The 21,811-nt window shown below is 40.7% G+C and overlaps 2 protein-coding genes across 2 annotated transcripts; one reads left to right on the top strand and one right to left on the bottom strand.

Moving 5' to 3' along the window:
- Positions 1-1,521: 1,521 nt before the first annotated feature.
- Positions 1,522-11,482, top strand: faua (FAU ubiquitin like and ribosomal protein S30 fusion a). The gene is made up of 5 exons (XM_067991861.1): positions 1,522-1,630; positions 3,064-3,145; positions 8,646-8,790; positions 10,435-10,490; positions 11,154-11,482. Exons 2-5 carry the CDS (start codon positions 3,071-3,073, stop codon positions 11,277-11,279), a joined length of 402 nt encoding a protein of 133 aa, XP_067847962.1. The 5' UTR covers positions 1,522-1,630; positions 3,064-3,070; the 3' UTR covers positions 11,280-11,482.
- A 1,797-nt stretch (positions 11,483-13,279) lies between these two features.
- On the bottom strand, positions 13,280-21,328 carry fkbp3 (FKBP prolyl isomerase 3). Its single transcript, XM_067991858.1, has 7 exons — positions 21,155-21,328; positions 20,549-20,650; positions 17,790-17,903; positions 16,643-16,778; positions 15,060-15,127; positions 14,418-14,515; positions 13,280-13,612 (listed from the first exon to the last, which is right to left on the bottom strand). Exons 1-7 carry the CDS (start codon positions 21,263-21,265, stop codon positions 13,558-13,560), a joined length of 684 nt encoding a protein of 227 aa, XP_067847959.1. The 5' UTR covers positions 21,266-21,328; the 3' UTR covers positions 13,280-13,557.
- Between the last annotated feature and the right edge of the window lie 483 nt (positions 21,329-21,811).

Below are 21,811 nucleotides of genomic sequence, written 5' to 3'. Positions count from 1 at the left end.
TTTCTGTAATTTAGCATTTACCAATCACTGCAAGGGCTAAGTGTTGGATTTTTATGTCGATCTGACTTTGGAACATAAGACAAAAAAAACTTGTACTTGGTTTTTAATAATCTCAATGGTTTGGTGATCTTAATTATCTTTTTATGATTGAAAAAATCAAGAGTCTATTTGCAATTCATACCAATTACTTTTAATTTATATTGCAGAGTAAATTATAATTGGCTTTAAATGCTGAATCACAATAGCCTTCAGAAAGCTGGAAAATAAACCAAAATGTAACCAAACTCAATTGTTTCCTGGGTGGCGTGCCTTCAGATGCTCCCCCACCACAATAAATTTTTGCATCATCAGAGCTCTCATCCCTCTTCAAAATTTCTAAATATACCACTGCAAATATTGCACATAAGGTTTTCCCCTATAAGACAGCTGATAGAATATTGGGTATATCTTCAGCTTTAGCCATGACAAATTCACATCTCTCTGCTCTGCCACTTTTCGTATGTCATAGCTAAGGCCATTAAGTTTCTGTTTTCATTTTTAAAAATTGTGAATTGTGGAACGTGATCCTAATGCACAAATAAAAATTCTGAAATCCTCTGGCTACCTGCCTCTCTTCCGCGACTTTCTCCTGGAGAAGGAGCACGCGGTATCTGCTGGTACGCTTGAGGCCTTCCACGACCGGTGGGCGTCGCAGGGACTGGAGCGTATAGGGGATAGGAACAACAATATTGTTGTCAATTCTGACGAAAGGGCATCGATCTGAAACTTTAACTCAGTTTCTTTCTCCACAGCTGCTGCCTGACTTGCTGAGCATTTTCTGGTTTTATTTCAGAATTCCAGCATCCACAGTATTTTGCTTTTAATATTGTTGTCTCGTTTGATAAGATTCATTTCTCTTTTGTAGGGTTTGGGACTTTGTTGTTTGTGCCACCTCAGAGAAGGGGGTACTTGTTTCAGTTTTCTTTAATTTGAGTTGATGATACTGGGGCAACCTCATTTAAAAAATTCTGAAATCCCATTTAGTTTATTTAGTTGTCTTGAAGCAGCTTATGCTTTTATTTTTAAGGGGCTATTTCCTCCATCGTACATTGTTCTTTGACTCGTCAGTTTTTTAAAGCTTTTTTGAGTTTTGTAAAGGTTGGTGTCTAGGCTGACCACTGAGATGACTCCCTCCCATCTTTCTCCAAATGGAAGGTGCTTGTTCTCTGCAGCTGGCCTCCCATAGGCTCTCGCGGGCTGTTTCTTACACGCAACAGTTTTCCACCTGTAGATCCGTTACTGAAAGAAGCAGGAAAAACCCAGCAAAGAGCCGGGAAATGATCCTAACCTAACAGCACTGGAAGGGGGAATTCACATGTACACACAACACTAAGTCCCGTCAGGTCGCACTCCAACCTCACATTTCAGAACAGCATAAATCCACTGACTTCAGCCATGCGCAGTTTTCTTTAATGACCTCACATCACGATTTCCGCATGCGCAGTGCGGTTCTTTCGCGAGCTTGAATGTACACATGCGCAGCTTCTTCGCAGTTAAATTGCGCGTGCGCATTAGCTCTTTCTTTCTCCGCGTTGACAAGGTCTCGGGCTGGTCGTCGGTGTCTTCGCAGTGGAGCCGGGCCGACTATTTGGTGAGATTACCGGGCGGTCTCTAAGCAGTGGCCGCCGGCTGACGAACTCTGAATCTCATCAACGGCGAATTTCTCTTCTCCCCGCCCTGATTGTGCTGCCAGTTGTAGCAGACGCGGACTTTCTGCGTGTGCGGAGTCGCAAATGGCGCCAGGCCCGATGGGGGGGGGAGGCCGTATCAGCGCCTCCAGGCTGGGCTTTAACGAGCTGGGCGATGGTGCTGCCCCGACTCTTCGGGAACGGCGTCTTCATTCGGTCCAGGCCCCCTGGTTGAAGCCCGTACCCCGAGTCTTTTTTTGGGGGTGTAACGGCTGCGATCTCGCCGGATGTACTCGGAAATCTCCAGCCACGCGGTCACCGCGATTGCGCGACGTGTTGCTGCATCTTCTTGCTGCGCCCCACTGACCTCGGATGTTGAAATGTTAATGTTAAAAAAATGTCCTTTTGATCTGAATCCAGTTCGTGCATCTTTGCTGTTAAATGTGCCTCTGTACACTTGGTGGGGATAATTGTTTATGTGCGGTTATTTTAATGCAGGACAATTAAGGGTTCGGGCTGGGTTGGAGGAAGAGATATTTGCCAGTCGATAATTTCTTGAAATAGTGATACTCGTGTTTGATTTTGTCTTTCTCCCTTCCACCCATTCTCTCGAAGTGCGCATGTAGTAGTGGGGGGGGGTTACAACTTGCATTTATACAGCGCCTTTTTACAGAAAAAAGTTCTTGGCATGTAGATGTCACAGGCATTAATGCCTATTCCTAGTTGTGATGTGGAGATGCCGGTGATGGACTGGGGTTGACAATTGTAAACAATTTTACAACACCAAGTTATAGTCCAGCAATTTTATTTTAAATTCACAAGCTTTCGGAGGCTTCCTCCTTCCTCAGGTGAACGATGTGAAAACGATTTTCACATCGTTCACCTGACGAAGGAGGAAGCCTCCGAAAGCTTGTGAATTTAAAATAAAATTGCTGGACTATAACTTGGTGTTGTAAAATTGTTTACAATTATTCCTAGTTGTCCTGAGAAGGTGGGTGTGGGGGGGGGGCCTTCTTCAACCACAGAGTGACTTGCTAGACCACCTCGGAGTGCAATTATTGCCAACCACATTGGGATAGGAATCATGCATAGGCCTGACCAGGTATGGGTTGGCAGGTTTCCTTCCCTTTGGTGAACCAGTTGGGTTTTCATGACAATTGAACATGCATCTCACCTGTTTGGTAGTTTGTGCAGAGGAAGAACTAACAAATACAGATATTTATGCCTGGACCATAAGTGATTTGTGATGTTTTGCTGGAATATTCTTTTTTTACTAATGGCTGCCTGCCTATATTTACTGTTATCTGATTTGGGCATCTGGGTTCAAAAAAAGGTGAAATTAGAAAACTTCAAATCTGTTTACACACAATAGAGAAATTATGTTTTTGCCCCACAGAACCACCATGCAGCTGTTTCTACGTACTCAAAACACCCACTCCCTTGATGTGACTGGGGAGGAGACAGTTGGGGAAATTAAGGTAAGCTGCCTACTACACAGTAAACTGCTTATTGAATTTTTTAAAATCTTAACTTAAACAATTACTACTTAATTTATTATTTGTATATTTTAACAATCACTTGATACTGTGAGCCTTTGCTAGATTTGAGTCCTTTGAGTTTAAAGAAAATTGTTTTGAATTGGGCTTTTAGAAACTGTTAAAAGACTTGTTAATCAACCATTAATGAATCTCCTGTGGTGTTGCTTATAGTTGATGTCCTATTTTATAAGGACAAATTTTCTACCATGCAGGGCATTAGGTGCATTTTAATGTTAAAGTGCAGCTGTGTTGCTTTTTACTTTAACATTTAAATGTATTTTATGAAGTTATTGTAGATGTGTGTATACACATTTTAGGAAGTTGTTGTACATTAAAGGGTCCATTCATATGTTGAGGCCATTGTACACCTAAATATGCAAGAAACACATTTTGGGAGTGTAGATTTCAATATATAGTTTATGAAGTAACTGTGCATCCTGACTACTGTTTCTGTGGGAGGAATGCATCACCACACCATTCTGTTTGCACTAGGAACAGTGTAGCTAAGGAAGCCTGTTTGGTCCTGGGTTTTGTGATTTCTGAGGTTTGGGAGGAGGTCCTGTGTACTGGAGCTGTGTCACTATAAGGCTAAGAAAGTAACGTTCCAATTTGTTCGCAGTTAAATTGATCATATTTGGAATGTATCTCTCAGATTGGAGCATACCTATCTTCAGACTGCAAGTCTGAAGCACGTAGTGTTTAAGATTGTTTTGCATGTGTGCACCTATGCTTGCAGATGCACTGTTTATAATTTGCTATTAATACAGATAGGCTCTGTAATCATTGACAGGTTACAGCACAGAAGGAGGCTATTCGGCCCATCGAGCCTGTGTCAGCTCTTTAAGTGTCCCCATTCTTTCCCTGTAGCCCTGCAAATTTTTTCCTTTCAAGTATTTATCCAGGTCCTTTTTGAAAGCCACAATTGAATCTGCTTCCACCACCCTTTCAGGCAGTGCATTCTGGATCATAACTGCTTGCTATGTTTTTAAAAAAAAAAGTTTTTCCTCATGTTGCCTTTGATGGGTGAGAAACCCAAACCTGATGATAGGAAGTCATTGTATTACTGGGTGGGTGGTCGGGCGGGTGGTCAATGTGATTCCTATATTTAAAAAGGGAGATAGAGCAAGACCAGCGAACTATAGACCAGTTAGCCTAAAGTTGGTGGTAGGAAAGATAATGGGATCTTTATTCAAAGATTTGAAAAAAAATCTAGAAACAAAAAATATAATAAAGAATAGTCAGCGTGGATTTCAAAAGGGATTAATCTTATTGAATTCTTTGAAGAAGTAACAGAAAGGGTGGACAAGAGGAATGCAGTAGATGTAATGTATTTGGATTTTCAAACGGCCTTCGATAAGGTACCGTATTGTAAACTCATGAGTATGGTCAGAGCATGTGGAGTCGGGACGAGTAGCAGAATGGATAGCAAACTGGCTACAAAACAGAAAACAGATGGGGTTACGGGTAGTTACTCAGACTGGCAAAAGGTGGGAAGTGGTGTTCCACAAGGATCGGTGTTGGGACCACTGATCACTATTTATATAAACAATTTGACTTGGGAATCAGAATTACAATTTCAAAATTTGCAGGTGCCACCAAATTGGGATATAGTTAATACTGAAGAGGACTGACAAAATACAGGAAGACATTAATAAACTTGCAGAATGGGTGTGTAATTGGCAAATGAATTTCAGTACAGATAAGTAAGAGGTTATACATTTTGGTAGGAAGACAAAGGAGGCCACATACTTGGAAAATGAGTCTAAATGGGGTAGAGGGATGTGGGGGTACAGATACACAAATCACTAGAAGTAGTGATGCGTGCTAATAAGGCCTTTTTTAAAAAAGCAAACAAAGCACTGAGGTTCATTTCCAGATGGATAGAGAATTTCAATATAGACAAGTGTGAGGTGGTGCAATTTTCTAGGACGAATGAGGAGGCCATATACTGCTTGGAGTCTAAATGGAGTAGAGGAACAAAGGATCTTGGGATACAGATACACAAATCACTAAAAGTAGCGACACAGGTTAATAAGGTCATAAAAAAGGCAAACCAAGCGCAAGGCTTTATTTCTAGAGGAATAGAATTGAAAAGCAGATAAGTTATGTTAAACTTATATAGAATCTTGGTTAGACCACACTTGGCGTACTGTGCACAGTTCTGGTCTCCATATTATAAAAAGGATATGGAGGCACTGGAGAAGGTGCAATAAAGATTTACTAGGATGACACCAGAGCTGAGAGGTTATACCCATTATACAGGCTGGGGCTCTTTTCTCTAGAAAAAAGGCTCAGAAATTATGAAAGGGTTTGATAGGGTAGATGTAGAGATGTTTCCACTTGCGGTGGAGACCAGACCTAGGGGCCATAAATATAAGATAGTCACTAATAAATCCAATAGGGAATTCAGGAGAAACCTCTTCACCCAGAGAGTGGTTAGAATGTGGAACTCGCCACCACAAGGAGTAGTTGAGGCAAATAGCGTAGGTGCATTTAAGGGGAAGCTAGATAACACATGAGGGAAAAAGGAATAGAAGGATATGCTGATAGGGTTAGGTGAAGTAGGGACAAAGGCGGCTCATGTGGAGCATAAACACCAGCACAGACCCCCGAAGGGCCTGTCTCTGTGCTGTACATTCTATGTAACATCTTCTAAATATTAAAATTAGTAAATAAAACAGAAGTGCTTGAACTGCATAGTGCAACGGGTTATCACTTCTGAGCCTTAGGTTTGAATCTGGATCCAACTGATGGGGCAATCTCTGCTGCTGTAAGGTCCTACCTGAAATAAGTTTGGGGCAGTACCAAGTCACCTTGTAGTGAGTGTAGGCCAGTATTTCAGAATGGTGGCTGTTGTAAATGGAATGGTTCACACTAGTACCATTTGAGATCGAGTTTGCTCTTTTTGAAGTTGGAGATAAACAGGAACCTAGTCACAAAGATGAAAAATATTTCTTTCTGTAATGCTGACACCATTTAGCTTAACGACAAAGTTCACCTCCAGAAATAGTAATTTAAAAGTTTGGAGGAACCATTCACACACTGGCTTTGTGGTGATGCTAAAGGAGCTATGTAAACAAAGTCTATGGTGGTCAATTCGGTCTCTGAACCTAGCTGTCCGGTAAGAAGTGGAGAAGGCACACTGTACTGGAGGAAAAGATGTATTTTACTGAGTCTGAGAACACTAACTTGTGTAGATAATTTAATGGGCATTGAGGTGTTGGTGTAGACTTCAGTGTATTTTGTATACATTAAAGACTGACAATTCTTTGTGATCTAATTTTTAAATTAACCACTGTTAGTCTCTTAAAATGCGATTTGCAAGTTGGAATTTAACTGGAGAAATTAGGGCTGAACTATGTTTGGCTTGTTCTTCGGGCTAAAACATTGTTTTGTTCTCTGCTATAATAGAAATGGAAAATGCTGGAAATACTCAGCAGGCCAGAGAGAGAATTAATGTTTCAAGTCAATGACCTTTCATCAGATTGGGAAGAAGTAAAGATTTAACAGTTTTTAAGCAAGTACAGAGCCAGGGAAGGGGAGGGGGAGGAAAGAACAAAAAGGAAGGTCTGTGATGGAGTGGAGGGCAGGGATGATTTAAAGGACAAAAGGGATGATGGTGCAAGGCAAAGGAGAATGGTAATAGGACAAGCAAAGCAACACAAAATGGGTCTAGAGCTGTAAATAGCAACAGTAGAACCATTACAACAAGCACCTGATGACCGGAAAAAAGGGAGCAGTGGTTATGATCTGAAGTTATTGAAATCACTGTTAAATCCGGAAGGTTGTAAAGTGCCTAATCAAAAGATGAGGTGCTGTTCCTCAAGCTTCGTTGGAACAGTGTAGGTGGTGAGGACGGAGAATAAAAGTGGCAAGCGACCAGAATCTCAGGTCATGCTTGCAGACTGAACGGAGTTGGTCAGCAAAGCGATCACCCAATCTGCGTTTGGTCTCCCCATTGTAGAGGAGACTGCATCGTGAGTAGTGAGTACATACAGTGCACTAAATGGAATGATGTACAAGTAAATCGCTGTTTCATCTGGAAGGAGTGTTTTGGGGCCCTGGACGGTGGGTAGGGAGGAGGTGGAAGGCGGGTGTTGGAAGAGTGGACCAGGGTGTTGCGGAGGGAACAGTCCCTTCGGAATGCTGAAAGGGGAGGGGAAGATGTGTTTTGTGGTGGCTTTGGAGATGGCAGGTGATCTGTTGAATTTGGAGAATAGTGGGGTGGAAAGTGAGGATGAGGGAGACCCTATTCTGGGAGGGGAAGGGGTGAGTGCAGAAAATGGGGTGGACACAGTCGAGGGCCCTGTCAACCACAGTGGAAGGGAATCCTCAGCTGAGGAAAAGGAACATGTTTAACTACTTTTTAATAGTGTGCGAGGTTTATTATGCAGTTTTGTTAGCAATTGAGCTTGAAATACCATTGGGATCCTGGCAGGAGGTCAATGACCTGATTTTACCAGGTCTGTGCTGTTTCTGGGATTTTCCTGTGTCTTGTAAGGTTACACTAGTGTGGACAATGGCATCATCAGAATGGATGCAACAGATGGTGAAACTGGGAGAATGGAATAGAGTCCTGAGAGGAAGTGTAATCAAGGTAGCAAAGTTGATGAAATTTTCCAGTTTTGGGCGAGAGCGGGCAATTGGCACTAATACAGTCAACACTACTGGAAAAAGAGGTGATGGAAGGGACCTGAGTACAACTGGAACAAAGGATATTCCAGGGTTCCCATAGTGACACCTTTTTATTTGGGTGAAGTGTGTGGAGTCAAAGGAGAAGTTGTTCAATGTAAGAACAAGTTCAGCCAGGCAGAAGAGGGTGGTAATGGCTGGGGACTGGTTGGGCCTCCTTTCAAGGAAGAAGCAGAGGGCCCATAGGCCACCCTGGTGTGGAGGGTGGAGGTGTAGAGGGACTGGCTGTCTGATGGAAGGGAGACTGTTAGGGCCTGGGAACTTAGTGGTAGAGGGTGTCTGAAGAGACTGGATAAGGAGAAATATCTTCTGTGGGGCAAGATCGTGCTGAAATGATGGGTCTACTATCATTTCAGCATGACAGCAGGCCTGTTTGTGGATCTTGGGAAGGAGGGGGAGGGGGGTCTAGGAAGTTGGAGGCTGGGTGGAGAGATCTTCAGAGGCAATGAGGTCACTGATGGTCTGTGAAACAATGGCATGATGTTCGGTGGTGGTCCGGAGGAGGTAGGAGAAGGTGTCATTGAGTTGGCGTTCAGTTGAGGTCTGCTTGCCAAAACAGCCCTTGTCAGCAGGTTTAATGACGGTCAGGGTTGGACCTGAGAGAACAGAGTGCTCTGCTGTCTCCTCTATCATTTGAATCTTAAGAAAATGCTGATTTATTTTGTGAATTATTGATTCTTGAATGAGTAAATTTAATTTGGTATGCCCCAAGAATTTTATTTTGTACTGAATCTATTTTTTCATCTAGGCCTATGTTGAATTGCTGGATGGAGTCTCTGCTGTTGACCAAGTAATCCTTTTGGCTGGCACTCCCTTAGATGATGATGCCATCATTGGCCAATGTGGTGTCAGTGAGCACTGCACTCTAGAAGTAGTTGCTCGATTATTGGGTGGTATGTATTTTAGTGACTTGGCTTTCTCTACTTAATTTGCTATGTAGTGCTGGATTTTTACAGTTTTGCCTGCACACAGAAGGGTGATGGGTACATAAGAAATAGGAGTAGGCCATAGGTCCCCTCAAGCCTGCTCCACCATTCAGTCGATCATGGCTGATCGTCAACCTCAATTCCACTTTCCTGCCCGATTTCCCCATATCCCTAGATTCCCCTAGAGTCCAAAAATTTGTCTTATCTCTGCCTCGAATATACACAACTCAGCATCCACAGCCCTCTGGGATAGAGAATTCCAAAGATTCACAACACTCTAAATGAAGAAATGCCTCCTCATCTCAGTCTTAAATGGCTGACCCCTTATCCTGCGACTATGCCCCCTAGTTCTAGACTCTCCAGCCAGGGGAAACAACCTCTCAGCCTCTACCCTGTCAAACCCCCTCAGAATCTTAAATGTTTCAATGAGATCACCTCTCATTCTTCTAAACTCGAGAGTATAGGCCCATTCTACTTGACCTCTTCTCATAGGACAACCCTCTCATCCCAGGTATCTAGGATTACATAGAATTTACAGCACAGAAACAAGCCATTTGGCCCAACTGCCCTATGCAGGTGTTAATGCTGCACACGAGAGCCTTCTATTCCTTTCTCCCTCATGTACTTATCTAGCTTCCCCTTAAATGCATCAAGATTAGATTGTGTGCTCTGAAATTTGCTGTGGGAAAGTTAGAGCTTCCTAAAGTAACTTTTTTTATTTCTCCCACCTTAAGTGACTGAAGGAGGTCATAACTTCAACTGTCTCTCCTCGCTCTTTCTCTTTCCGGACTGTCCCCCCACATATAATGACATGGCTGAGATTGGGAACATTGGCTTTGGAGCAGAGCCCACCGTGCCAATAAAAAATTTACAGAATGATTTTGAAATAAGATGAATGTAGGTCTTTTTTGGCCAAGAACATGTGAATTTACCTGTGGTGTCCAAAAGTACAGCACTCCAGCCTGATTTAGATGTTGGATTACCTACTTGACCAGAATTGATTTGGTTCTGAATTTCCATTGCCATTGCATCGTCTTAGAACCAATTTGGCCCAAAGACCACATCCTCTCCCAAAAGAATGATATTCACTTGTTGGTCACTGGACAATTCTCATCTGCTTTTGAGCGATCACTAGGTGGGCAGCAAGTACAGGAGCTACTCATAAGTGGCATGGTGAGCACAGCTCACTGAAATGTGTGACTGCATTGCTTTTATCCTTCTGCTAACAGCATGGATACATGCCATACCCATCAATGTAGGCACCTGGATAAGTGTTCTTGCACCAGCCTCGACATATTTTCTAGCAGCTTTTGCAAGTCTGTTTCTTTCAGATATATGATGGACATTGGCCTTCAATAGAATGGAAGGTGATATGCGCAGTGTGAAAAGTTTTTAATCTATAAAACAAAAGCAAAATACTGCAGATGCTGGAAATCTGAAATAAAAACAAAATGCTGAAAATACTTAGCAAGTCAGGCAGTATCTGTGGAGAAAGAAACAGTTAATGTTTCAGGTCAATGGCCTTTCGCCAGAACAATCAACCAGGTTATGATATCTCTGTCATGAAGTATACTACTAAAAGTACTATGCCTGTTTCTCCCCTCTTGTTAGGTAAGGTGCATGGGTCCCTTGCTCGAGCTGGAAAAGTAAAAGGTCAGACTCCAAAGGTAAGTTTAACTGTGAAAGCATCGCCGGGAGATTTTGCTGTAACTTCTGTGGGGTGTGTATTGTGTATATGTAAAATTAGTTTGACTAATGACTAACCTCAGTTTTCTGTTGACTAGACTCTTGTTTGAGGTTTCTGCTTAATTTTATTATAGAGGCACTGAATCAGATAGTGGTGGGACAATTCAGATCTCTCTAATGCCCATGAGCACTTTCCTAATACAATCTATCTCTGCTATTGGCTGGTGTTTGTGTGTATTCTGAAGAGTGGCTATTTTCCAGAGTTTGGTTCCTGTGCTCAGTGTTGATTGTAGTCAGAAAATTTGTACAGTTTTCATAAAGGTACAGTAGTAAATGCACTTGCCTCCCTTTTATGGAGGAAAACTGTATTTGTATTACTAAGAACAGATATCCAGCCTTGGAGCTGGTAGCTAAATATGCCTGTCAACCAGCAAGTGGACTGCATGTGATTACACTACAATGCAAGTCCTGTACATGCAAAAGTAAAACACCTACATGCATTTTTTTTTTAAAAAGGACCAAGTTGCCTCATCTTGCATTCTGTTATGTCCAGTTACAAAAGCTGGTCATGTTATATGTTGGTATAATCACCCTTGTTTGAATTTTCACAAACTAATAATGTAACCAATAACTATTCTTCATAGGTAGCAAAGCAAGAGAAGAGGAAAAAGAAGACTGGCCGTGCAAAGAGGCGCATGCAGTACAATCGCCGCTTTGTAAATGTTGTGCCATATTTTGGCAAGAGGAAGGGCCCAAATTCAAACTCATAATTTGTTTTGAGTTGGTTTCTGTCATCTGAAAACTGACTTGCTTTGATTCAGTAATGAGTTGAGATCTGTTCTCTTCACTTCTGTTTGTTCCAATATAGCCAACCATGCCTATAAGAGGCAATGTAATTCAAAAATCAAGATTGACTTGCATGATATTAGTCATTAAATTCTGTAATGTGGCTAATAAAAACACTTCACATTTGTGTATAGTCTCAGATTTTTGTATTGTTTCCAGCATAGTTTGTACATTAGTGAATATTCAACTCTTTTCTGTTCTCAAAAACTTATTAATAAATATATATTTATATAGTTATCTCCCCATTATGAAGTCAACTTTTATAGAAGTCTATTAGATAATCCCTCAAGCTCTTCTAAGATGAGGATCAATGTTACAAAGCTGTGTCAAAATATATGGCTTTGTGTCATCTGGTGTATACAGATTCCTTCTTCCACACATACTATTGTTCTGCTCCTGAACTATATGATTTTAAATGTCAGTTCAGTGTTCTGCTATCTGTTGACTTCCAAACTAGTGAGCTGTCTTGAATTTTATATCAGCAGTGTGGAGGGAAAGTTACTTGTGTATTTAAAAATAATTACTGGAGCAAAGTACTATGGTGAATGCTGGGTCCACTGTCTTTACAGAAGTTACCCCACCAGGCCCTCAGCTAGCAGAACACCAGCCCTTTCCACAAAGAAAATAGAGGAAGGTGGTGTTTATTTTAAAATAAATTGTGTTCTTTTCAGTGGTGCTGAACAATTGTATGTATTAGTTACCTAGCATAATGGTGCTACTGTGCAATCAGTAATGTTTTTCTTTGCACAGTGAGGTAGTGTATAGAAATTTCAGCTGAAGGAGGCATAAATCCAGTATAATTAGTCTGGTGGCTACAATATTAGCAAATCCACCTTCAACTGGCAATGGTGAGCAGGGAGACTCATTTATTTTAAAATGTGAGGATAGTGATCCTGCATTTGAATCCAGTGTAGGCTTTGGATACATTTCTTGCTGGGTCCTACACAAAATACGACCAGGTCTGGCTGGCTGGTGTAATAGAAAACACTCCAATCTATTCCTGATAAAATGTGTACATATTGAGCATCCATTGTGCTCTAGACATTGAACTTTGTTCAATTGTCATTTAGTAGTATTCCATACAGTCCTTTTTTGTACTTTCACATACTTTCCTTCTGCTTCTCTGATCTTTTTAGAGATAGTTGAAATGAAAGCCTCAGCTTCTAGTAGTTTCTTTCAACTATTTGAAAGGCAAATTTCAAAAATAATTCAGGTGAAGTTCAGTGTTCTATAAACTTGTCATTGTCTTTGTCTACCTGCTCATAATTGGCAGCTATTTACTCCTAATTTCTTTTTGAAAAACAATGTAAACATTCTAATTAACAGCTGCCAGACAGACATTAAGACCTGCAATTCCAGGATCCTACCTCACTACAGGAAGTCTCTGAATATCAGAAAAATGGAGTTACTCTTTTCTATAATTAAAAAGTGTTCCATTGTGATAGTTCTTCACTGATACATAACCCTAGGGCTGTAAAGGCTCACTCAAGTTGGACCAATGCTAAACATGCAGTGTAACAGCCATTTTTTTTGCCCATTATTTTCTCCTGAATGCACTGCCTTTAATATAGTTTGGTTACTGTCAATAGCTTTCATGTGGCCATTCTTCATGTCTGAGCTGAAGATAGCAAGTATCAACAACTATTCATCCACAGGATATCATAGCTGACCCCAATCCTGTTCTCACTGCATCCTTGGCTACACTTTTCTCCTGCAGTCACTAGATAGGAACACTACCTGATTTGTTCCCTCTTTCAGCTCAGGGACACCATAGCAAATTGTTGTACCCCAGTTGAGAGAAGCTAACTCAACCCAGTGGGGAATATGCCCAGCAGAAGTACACAAAAGGTTGTCAGATGATGTGACGGAACTCCATTTAACACTGCATTGTAAAAACAATACAATTCATGGAAATCAACAAGTCTGCAGTGGCTCCAAAACATTTATTGTATTTTTGTTTTCATTCTTGGTGATGCTTGGGACAAGAGTCACAGCTGTATTTCAGACACCTCTCCAGCATGGTATGTAATCATGTACAGCACCTGAAATTCAGAATATGATTTTATACAAATACACAAGTTTGTCCATAAGCTGCATTTTTTTTTAAATTTAACAGTCTTGTTTTACTGGAAGATCTTTGAGCAACATTGGACAATTCAACGGCAGTATTTTGAAGCATAGATCTGAAGATGTTGCTTTTAGTTAATCAATATCTACGAGCTCAACATCAAAAATGAGTTTGGCATTTGGTGGAATCCTGTTATGCAGTTAAGGAGAATCAGTTTATACTGAAAATTCAAAAACAATTAATATTTTCAATAAGTTACATCATTACAAGCAAAAGAAAAATATATTTTGTACCCTATGCCTCTTATTAGATTGCCAATAGGTATAAAAGAAATTCTGATGGGTGAACTGGCATTGTAAACCTATAAAAGTTAGTTACTCATCTCAACATCCCATAACACTGCTATTTACTTAAGTCAATGATCACGTGATAGTTGGAAATACAAACAAAAAATAAAAACATGCAATGATATATAGTAGCAATAAACTCAAGAAATGTATGTGTGTGTTTAAGTACACTGGGGTCCATGAGTCCAAATAAATGTACTTTCATAGCTGTCTAAACATGACTGCTGCTCAACTTTCCTTTCAGCTGGCAGAACATGCAAGCAAACCCCACAATTCTGTTACTTCCAGTGTATGTGTCAGGTTAAACTACTGCACAAGAATGAGATTTGTACATTGCATGTTATCTACTGAATGCAAATATCCACAACTATGCTCTGCATAAACTGCAAACATTACAAAGCAAATAATTGTTATGTCTGAGGAAAAAGTTCTAAAGATTGGACTAAAATCTTCCTATCTAAGTGATCAAATATTCTCTGAAGAAAGAAAATTTCACCAGTGTACCACTCAGTAAAGTTAATCACACAATAATTTGCTAAACAATTAGAGGAATTCTTTATTTAGAAGTACTCTGGATGTGCTCCTCCCCATCTATAATATATATTAAAAAAAGAAATTTCACCAAGCTATCATAGAGAAAAGGATACTTGGCTTCTGGCTGCCCTTTCTTGCCATATCCCCAATCAGATTCAATCTCTAGATGGGCCTTTTCTCCTTTACTCATAGTCAGGAGTGCTTCATCCCACTGCAGAGAAAATAGTCTTTAATGAAAAAATACAAGACAGCAAACAGCTAAGCTAGTCACTCAAAACATATGCTTCCCCACTGCCCTAAATTGGTAAAAATAATCCTCAATACAGACCATAAGGGCCTAGTTTAATCCTTGATCCGTGCTGAGTTGGCTGATTTCAGTCAAGCTGCAGCTAGCTTGCTACAATTGGTCTCACTGCCCTTGAGAAAGGGAGAGAAATCGCAGTCAAGATTCCAGCTCCTGACTGCATTCAGTGAATCCTGCTGTAAAGTGCAAGTGTTTGGCCATCAAGTGACTACAGGATCAGACACTGTTACAATGCCCTCCACAGTCTCATGTCAGTGTCTAAGCTCACATGAAAAAATGGTCACTTAGGACATTTACCAGAAGGTTGCCAGTATCTGTTAACAGAACTCCAGCAAGTCAGTGCCTTCCATCGAGAAAAGTGGAAAATAAAAACAGAAGCAAATACCAGATTAAAAGCAGATTTGACAAATACACATATACACTTCCCGTCAGGTCTATATCATGCTCTTACCCCTCGGATAACTTTTCCAATTCCTACTTTAAAGCTCAGAGGCTTTGCTGCCTTTTTCTTTTTTGAACCTGTCAAAAAAAAAAATTCCAGTAATTTTAAAGTTAATTTTCTTAGAGCTCTTTTACCCCATTATAATAATTTATTGAATATTCAACATTCTCTATGCCATATTGCAATGGGGTCTTTTGCATCCACTCAAACGGGCCAACAAAGCCTCAGTTTAACATCTCATTTGACAATGCAGCACTGCAGTGTCTTCTACTGTCAAACTAGATTTTGTGCTCAAATCCTGGAACGGGCTTTGAACCTACAACTTCTGACTCAAGGCCAAAGTGCTGTCACCGAGCTGAGCCGAGCCGATACATGATCAGCTGTGTCTAGGGAGACACGTGAATAACTGCCACATGGGCAGGGTCCTGGGGGGCTTCCAGCAGCGATGAAACTATACCCAAGCACGAATCACTACTTTCAGCAGAGATGGGGAAGAGACAAGCAAAAAAAAATTAGGCCTATAAATGTGCTTTAAAAATAGATTTGTCGTGACAAGTATAGAGATGATATAAATGTCAAGTGCGGCTGAACAAATAGCCACTAGTCATGCCACGAGCTCTTGCAGTAACCTTTCAAATCATATTTTTTTTAAATCCAAAGATAATCAAACTACTTGAAACAATTTTTTTTATCTCCAAGTATATAAATGTTATTTGTAACAATTCCTTAGTTCTTTTGCCCTTTTTAGAAATCATCAAACAGCTTCATTTATCAACCACAATTCAAAAAGAGTAACTAAATTCACCAAACTAACATGTTGTGCCATGAAATAGCATGATAGGAACCATGGGCACAAACTATGTGGTGATTTAAGTTAATGAGGTCAACTGGGCTGTCGGAAAAACAAGATACTTCTCCATAGGATGTTAAAAAAATAAATGAATCAGGAAGGAAAGTCAGCCAGCACCACTCTTGTCTCCTTTGTAGTCAGGAAACTGAATAAGTCATTGATATAGGTCTGAAAATGTCACTCTTTTGGAGTGCAAAAATCACCCATTTTGTGTTTTGAAAAGGAAGCTTACATTGATGTATCTCATTCTGAAAAATAAACAAAGCTCCATACATGTAAATGGGTGTTCAATGTCAGTCACTCCTCACATTTCCTTGTTGTAGGAAGAAATGTAAAAGCAGACTGTTGCCCCCTTCAATAGATGAATGAGGAAGGAGTTCAAAGAATGGAACTTTTTTTTTACAAAAAGGAAAAATAGTTTTGATAAGTATTAGAAGAGGACTTTGTGCTCAGTGTTTTGATCAGCTCTGAAGAATGTCTAATACCCTCCCCTCTATTACACAAAATCTGGAGAAATGGCTACATTACAAGATCCAAAAATCCAGAATGGCCCACCTGAGCTTATAATTAAACAATGTGACACATGTACTCATAATTTTTTTTAAAACCACAAAACTGTCCTTTAAATGTATGGAAGTGAATGAGTTTGGAATAAGAGGCAACATCATACCGTACAAACTTCCTCATACCCTGAATTCTTTCCTCTAATTTACAAAACATTTCTGTTCTATAGGATTCTTACTAGAAGCAACATTTGTGTCGAACACAGTCCCATCTTCTAATGTTCCAGTGTACCAACAGTGGACAGTATCACCCTTCTTGGGAAAGTTGGTCTTGTCTCCTTTTTGCAACATGGTTTTGGTATATTTTGGTGGTTCCTAGAATTGATAAGGGTTGAAATTATAGCTACAACAGAATCTCATTCACTTACTTAGCTTTCAAGTCAGTAATATTTCAAACAAACAAAAGTGAAATAAAATAAAACCATTATAAAATACCTAAATATTACAGCTTTTGGAAATAATGACCCAGGATTTTCTGAAAATGTAATGGCATGTGAACGACGCATGCCATTATTGATGGGCAAATCGGCCAGCAACTTGTGGCGAGGAAGAGATACCCCATAAATTGCGAGTAGTTACAAGTTGCTGGCTGATTTGCGCTGCTCTGCCGTTAGTTTCATGAAAATGGCATCTCGCCCTTAACCTCCCCGTGATTTTCATGAAATTGTTGCATTTGCACATTAATTGCGTAAGTACCCTTTTAACGTTGATAATTGTTAATGACTGCCAATCAACCTCGCTTGCCCAGAAAGCGAACAATTAAAAGTGTGGAGTTACATTGCTTCAGATTGAGAATTGTTGGAGATTTTAAAAATGTCACATTTTTAAAAAAAATCTTACATTTCCTTTCTGTCTCTATTTTTTCTCTTCCTTAATCCAATCTTTCTTTCCCTCTCTATTTCTCTTTCTGTACCTGATTTGAAATTGAATTCACCCACTCTAATTCACCCTCCTTCTCAGTCCTTCCTATTTATTTCTCAATCCTTTAATCTCATTGGTTAAGGAGATACACTGTTTGTCTCGTTGTTCAACAAGGTCCCAGTTTCCCTGTTTCCCCCTCGCTGCGCCATTATCAGCTCACACTTCCAGCAACTTTGTGGGCAAAAAATGTTAAAACCTAAACATGCATGAACATTTATAACAGGGCAGGCCGCGAGATGTCCCACTCCAGCAAAATCTGGACCAATTCATTATTTAATGTCATATTCCAGAAGTATTTCTATAAATCAAATTAGATAAGTTAACATTAACAGAACTGCCGTAAACATTTCTATTCAATGGTCCTAACTTTTTAAACTTGGGAATTTCCCTAGTTAACACACTAACCTCATTTACAGTCACTTCAGGCTTTTTGTCCTTTGCTTTGTCCTGAGCAGCCCCCAACTTCACATCTTTAAGCTGCTGGGTGACTTTCTCCGCACATTCAGTGCCTTTAAACCTCTGCAAGTCAAGGAACACAATAGTTTATTTTTTTATTTAAAAAAAGACCACAATAACAACCAAAAGTAAGAGCTTGTGATTTTATATTACTGTCTTAAGCAAATGTGGTGAAAGTGGATGTAAACATTCATCCCTTACACACTTGGTATGGTTTAAAGGGTCATTATTGTCCTACTGGAGAGGAGTGATTATGCTAACAGCACAGAATCGTCCTATAAGAAGCAGACTCCATCATATCATGGTCTTCAACAGTGTCATTTTTGAATCATTTAAGCATTGCAACTGTCATTCATTTCATTACTGTTTGTGGGATCTAGCAGTGTGCAAAATGTCTGCTGCATCTTTTGGATGGTGTGGAGATGCCGTCAGGCTGTAGACTGTCAGTACTGCACTGAAGTTCTCTACATGGTTAAGTGCAGAACACAACAATGTATAGCGCTTCAAGAAATTTTGGATGGGACATTAGACGGAGGAGATCTGAGGTGGACATAAAAGATCCCCGGCACTATTCAAAGAAAAGCAGGGGAGGACTCTCGGCACTCTAACTAATATTTATCCCTGAACCAACAATCACTAAAAAAATTATCTGGTCATTTATCTTATTGCTGTTTGTGGGACCTTGCTGTGTGCAAATAGGCTGCCACATTTCCCTGTATTCCAACAGCGACAACACTTCAAAAGTACTTCATTGGCTGTGAAGCACTTTGGGATGTCTTGAGGTTGTGAAAGGTGCTATATAAATAGCAGTTCTTTTTACATAAGTCATAGAGTAATGGCTGCGTTTAGTGACACTAGCCGGTGAATTAACAAGGTATGTAGTTGCACCGACAGGAAGTATTTATACCCCCGTACAATTAACGAAGAAGTGTAATGTGTAATTTGATGCAGTCAGGCTGTAGACTGTCAGTACTGCACTGAAGTTCTCTACATGGTTAAGTGCAGAACACAACAATGTATAGCGCTTCAAGAAAGCACAGCACTAACACTTGGGCTGGGCTTGAGCGACATTACACACATGCACATCATCAGCCTAGCGGCGGTGTCAATATTCACTCTGTTTCGTTAATAATCTAGATGTAAGTGTCGGGGGAACGATCCGCAAGCTTGCAGACAATATGTGCGAGAGTCAGGACTGTAGGTGATGCTCGACCAATACAAGCAGATCTAGATGCGCTGTGGGACTGGGCCCGTGACTGGCAAATGATGTTTAACTTGGAAAAGTGCAGTGTTATGCATGTGGACAGGAAGAATGCTGTACATACAAACACCCTTCAGGAAAAAGACCTAAACCTGGTGGAGAAAGAAAGACCTTGGCATTCCAGCACATAGATCTCTAAAGGCTCATGACCAATTTCATGAAGCAATAGCTAGAGCGAATAGGGTGCTGGGTGTATTTACAGGATAATTCACTATAAGACATACTATTTTGACATTGTACAAGACCTTGGTTAGGCCTCAGTTAGAATACTGTGTCCAGTTGGTAGACGGGAAAGTTGGGTTGAGGTCACAGTCAGATCAGCCATAATCTTATCAACTGGCAGAGCAGGCTCGAGGGGCCGAATGGCCTACTCCTGCTCTTAATTTGTCTGTTCACATGGTGGATGATATTGAGGCTTTGGAAGGGATGCAGAGTGCAGAAGAGGGATACAAGATTAATTCAGAGTTTAAAGCATCTTAGTTCCCAGATAGGCTTAACGAGATGGGTCTTTATACTTTAGAGAAGGGTAGACTTAGGGGTGATTAGATTGAGGTTTATAAGATGATGAAAGGATTAGATTGTGTTTGTGGAGACAATTTGCTTCAACTAAATAGGTTAGGGCTAGGGGTCACAATCTCAAGTTATATAAAGGCAGAACTAGGTCAGATGTTAGGAGGTGGTTCTATTCCCAGAGAATTGTGGACCTGTGGTCAGGCTGTCAGCTCGTGCGGTGGACGCTGATGCGTTGAATTCCTTCAAGCAGGAGATGGACCTGTTTCTGGCTGGGGCGGAGATCATCTCGTACAAAAGATAGGTACTGTATAACATTAATCAGGACCAGAGTGGTCTCCTCGACTAGTTCTGATCACCTAAGGGAGTTGAAAAGGAATTTTCCAGATGTTTTCCCTAATTGGCCAGGGTTTTTAATTGTTTTTGCCTGCTTGAAGGAATTCAACACATCAGCGTCCACCGCACGAGCTGACAGCCTGACCACAGGTCCACAATTGATTGCATGGCTGCCGGGTGAGGTGGGGAGTGTATGTTTTGTAATGTGCAAGACATCACAATTATATGGGACAGGCTGGATGGACCAGGGTCATTTTTTGTATGTTCACTTACATGACAATCACCAATTCAAAAGTAATCCATTATGTATGTAAAGTGCTTTTGAGAGGTATCACCATAAGGTGCTACATAAATTCAAGTATTAAATCAATATGGTGACTAAACAATCCACCCCTACATTGGGTACTTCTAAAATGAGCCACGTTTTGGTTTACAAACCAGAAATTCACAACTGATCAAGCACAGATTTTGTTTGAAGCAATAATCTAACATAATCTGCTAATAAAAATGGTTGAAATCATTAGAACCGTGTGGACGCTAGGTATTTAAAGCAAACTTGAAAATTCTAAAATTGCTTCAAATAATGAGCACACTTCTTCACCTTAGTTTCAAACAGTTGGTTGTAGGCAATTATTAGCTGGTCCTTCTTTGCAGTCTTGGCAACGTTCTTGATGTTTCCCATTAACTTATGTTCACTAAGAAACTAATATTAAAAAACACAATGTCATGTTGGATATTACAGTCAAAGAAAGAACAATAATTAATACAATAGACAACTTCTGATATTTTAATATCTTTCTCAGACATACCTGCCTTTTATTTTTAAATTTGAAAATCTAAACCAATTCTGTACTTGAAAGTTTTTGCATTGTAACTTGCACTGTTTATGCATTTAAAATAATAAAGAAATGCATTTGCAAAATAATAAAACACTCAGCAACTTTACAACACTCCACATAAAATACTTAAGAGGCTTTAGATCCTAATATATGACCTTTTGGGTGACCGGGACTATTATGAAAACGATTAGAATTGATTCTGCCACTTAGCAGTTTTGCAAAAACCATAAAGCTTGCAGGCCAAACCGCGTGCCTCGGTTACCGAGGTGCAGAACCGGACTCTCCGGATCAGCACCCCGTCTACTCCCGGGTACGAGCGCTCCCCGGTCTGGCGACCAGTGAAACTGTCCCCGAGGCCCCGCTCTCACCGGCTCCGAAGCGCTGTGCTGGAGGAACTGGATAATGTCCTTTTTAGCCACATCCTCACTCCTCAGCTGCTCCTCGGTCCACTGCCTCGCTGGCTCCGCGGCCATGACCATCCGCTGTCGTCTGTCCGCCCGCCCGCCTCCGCCTCATCCTCCCGGGCGGCTGAACCCGCAACACCGCCGCCCAGTGGCCGCGGGTAGAAGGACATGTCCACAGCCGCCAGCCTGCGAACTCCACCGCCGTGCATTGTGGTCCGCTTCAGTGGCAGCAAAAGTCCCACTCAACAAAAAATCATTGTTGATAGTTTTTTTTTAAAAATGATCTACAGTTCTGAAAGAACCACAATAAAGTGTCTCACTGATTGTACATTGGAAAAGGATGGTCTTATAAAGGCATCAGAACAGCAGCAATGTTTGAGACTTTGATGTCCAGTGTAGTGAAACATAACCTGTATTATTCTGTAGCCTGTGGTTGTAGTGATGGGCACCATGATCTGTTGGGGTTACACAGTTTTTGCATCCAAATTCCTTATAGAATCATAGAAGTTACAACATGGAAACAGGCCCTTCGGCCCAACATGTCCATGTCGCCCAGTTTATACCACTAAGCTAGTCCCAATTGCCTGCACTTGGCCCATATCCCTCTATACCCATCTTACC

This window comes from Heptranchias perlo, chromosome 10 (genome assembly GCF_035084215.1).
Source record: "Heptranchias perlo isolate sHepPer1 chromosome 10, sHepPer1.hap1, whole genome shotgun sequence".
NCBI classification, from domain to species: Eukaryota; Metazoa; Chordata; class Chondrichthyes; order Hexanchiformes; family Hexanchidae; genus Heptranchias; species Heptranchias perlo.
This window is presented reverse-complemented; position numbering and strand designations above follow the sequence as displayed.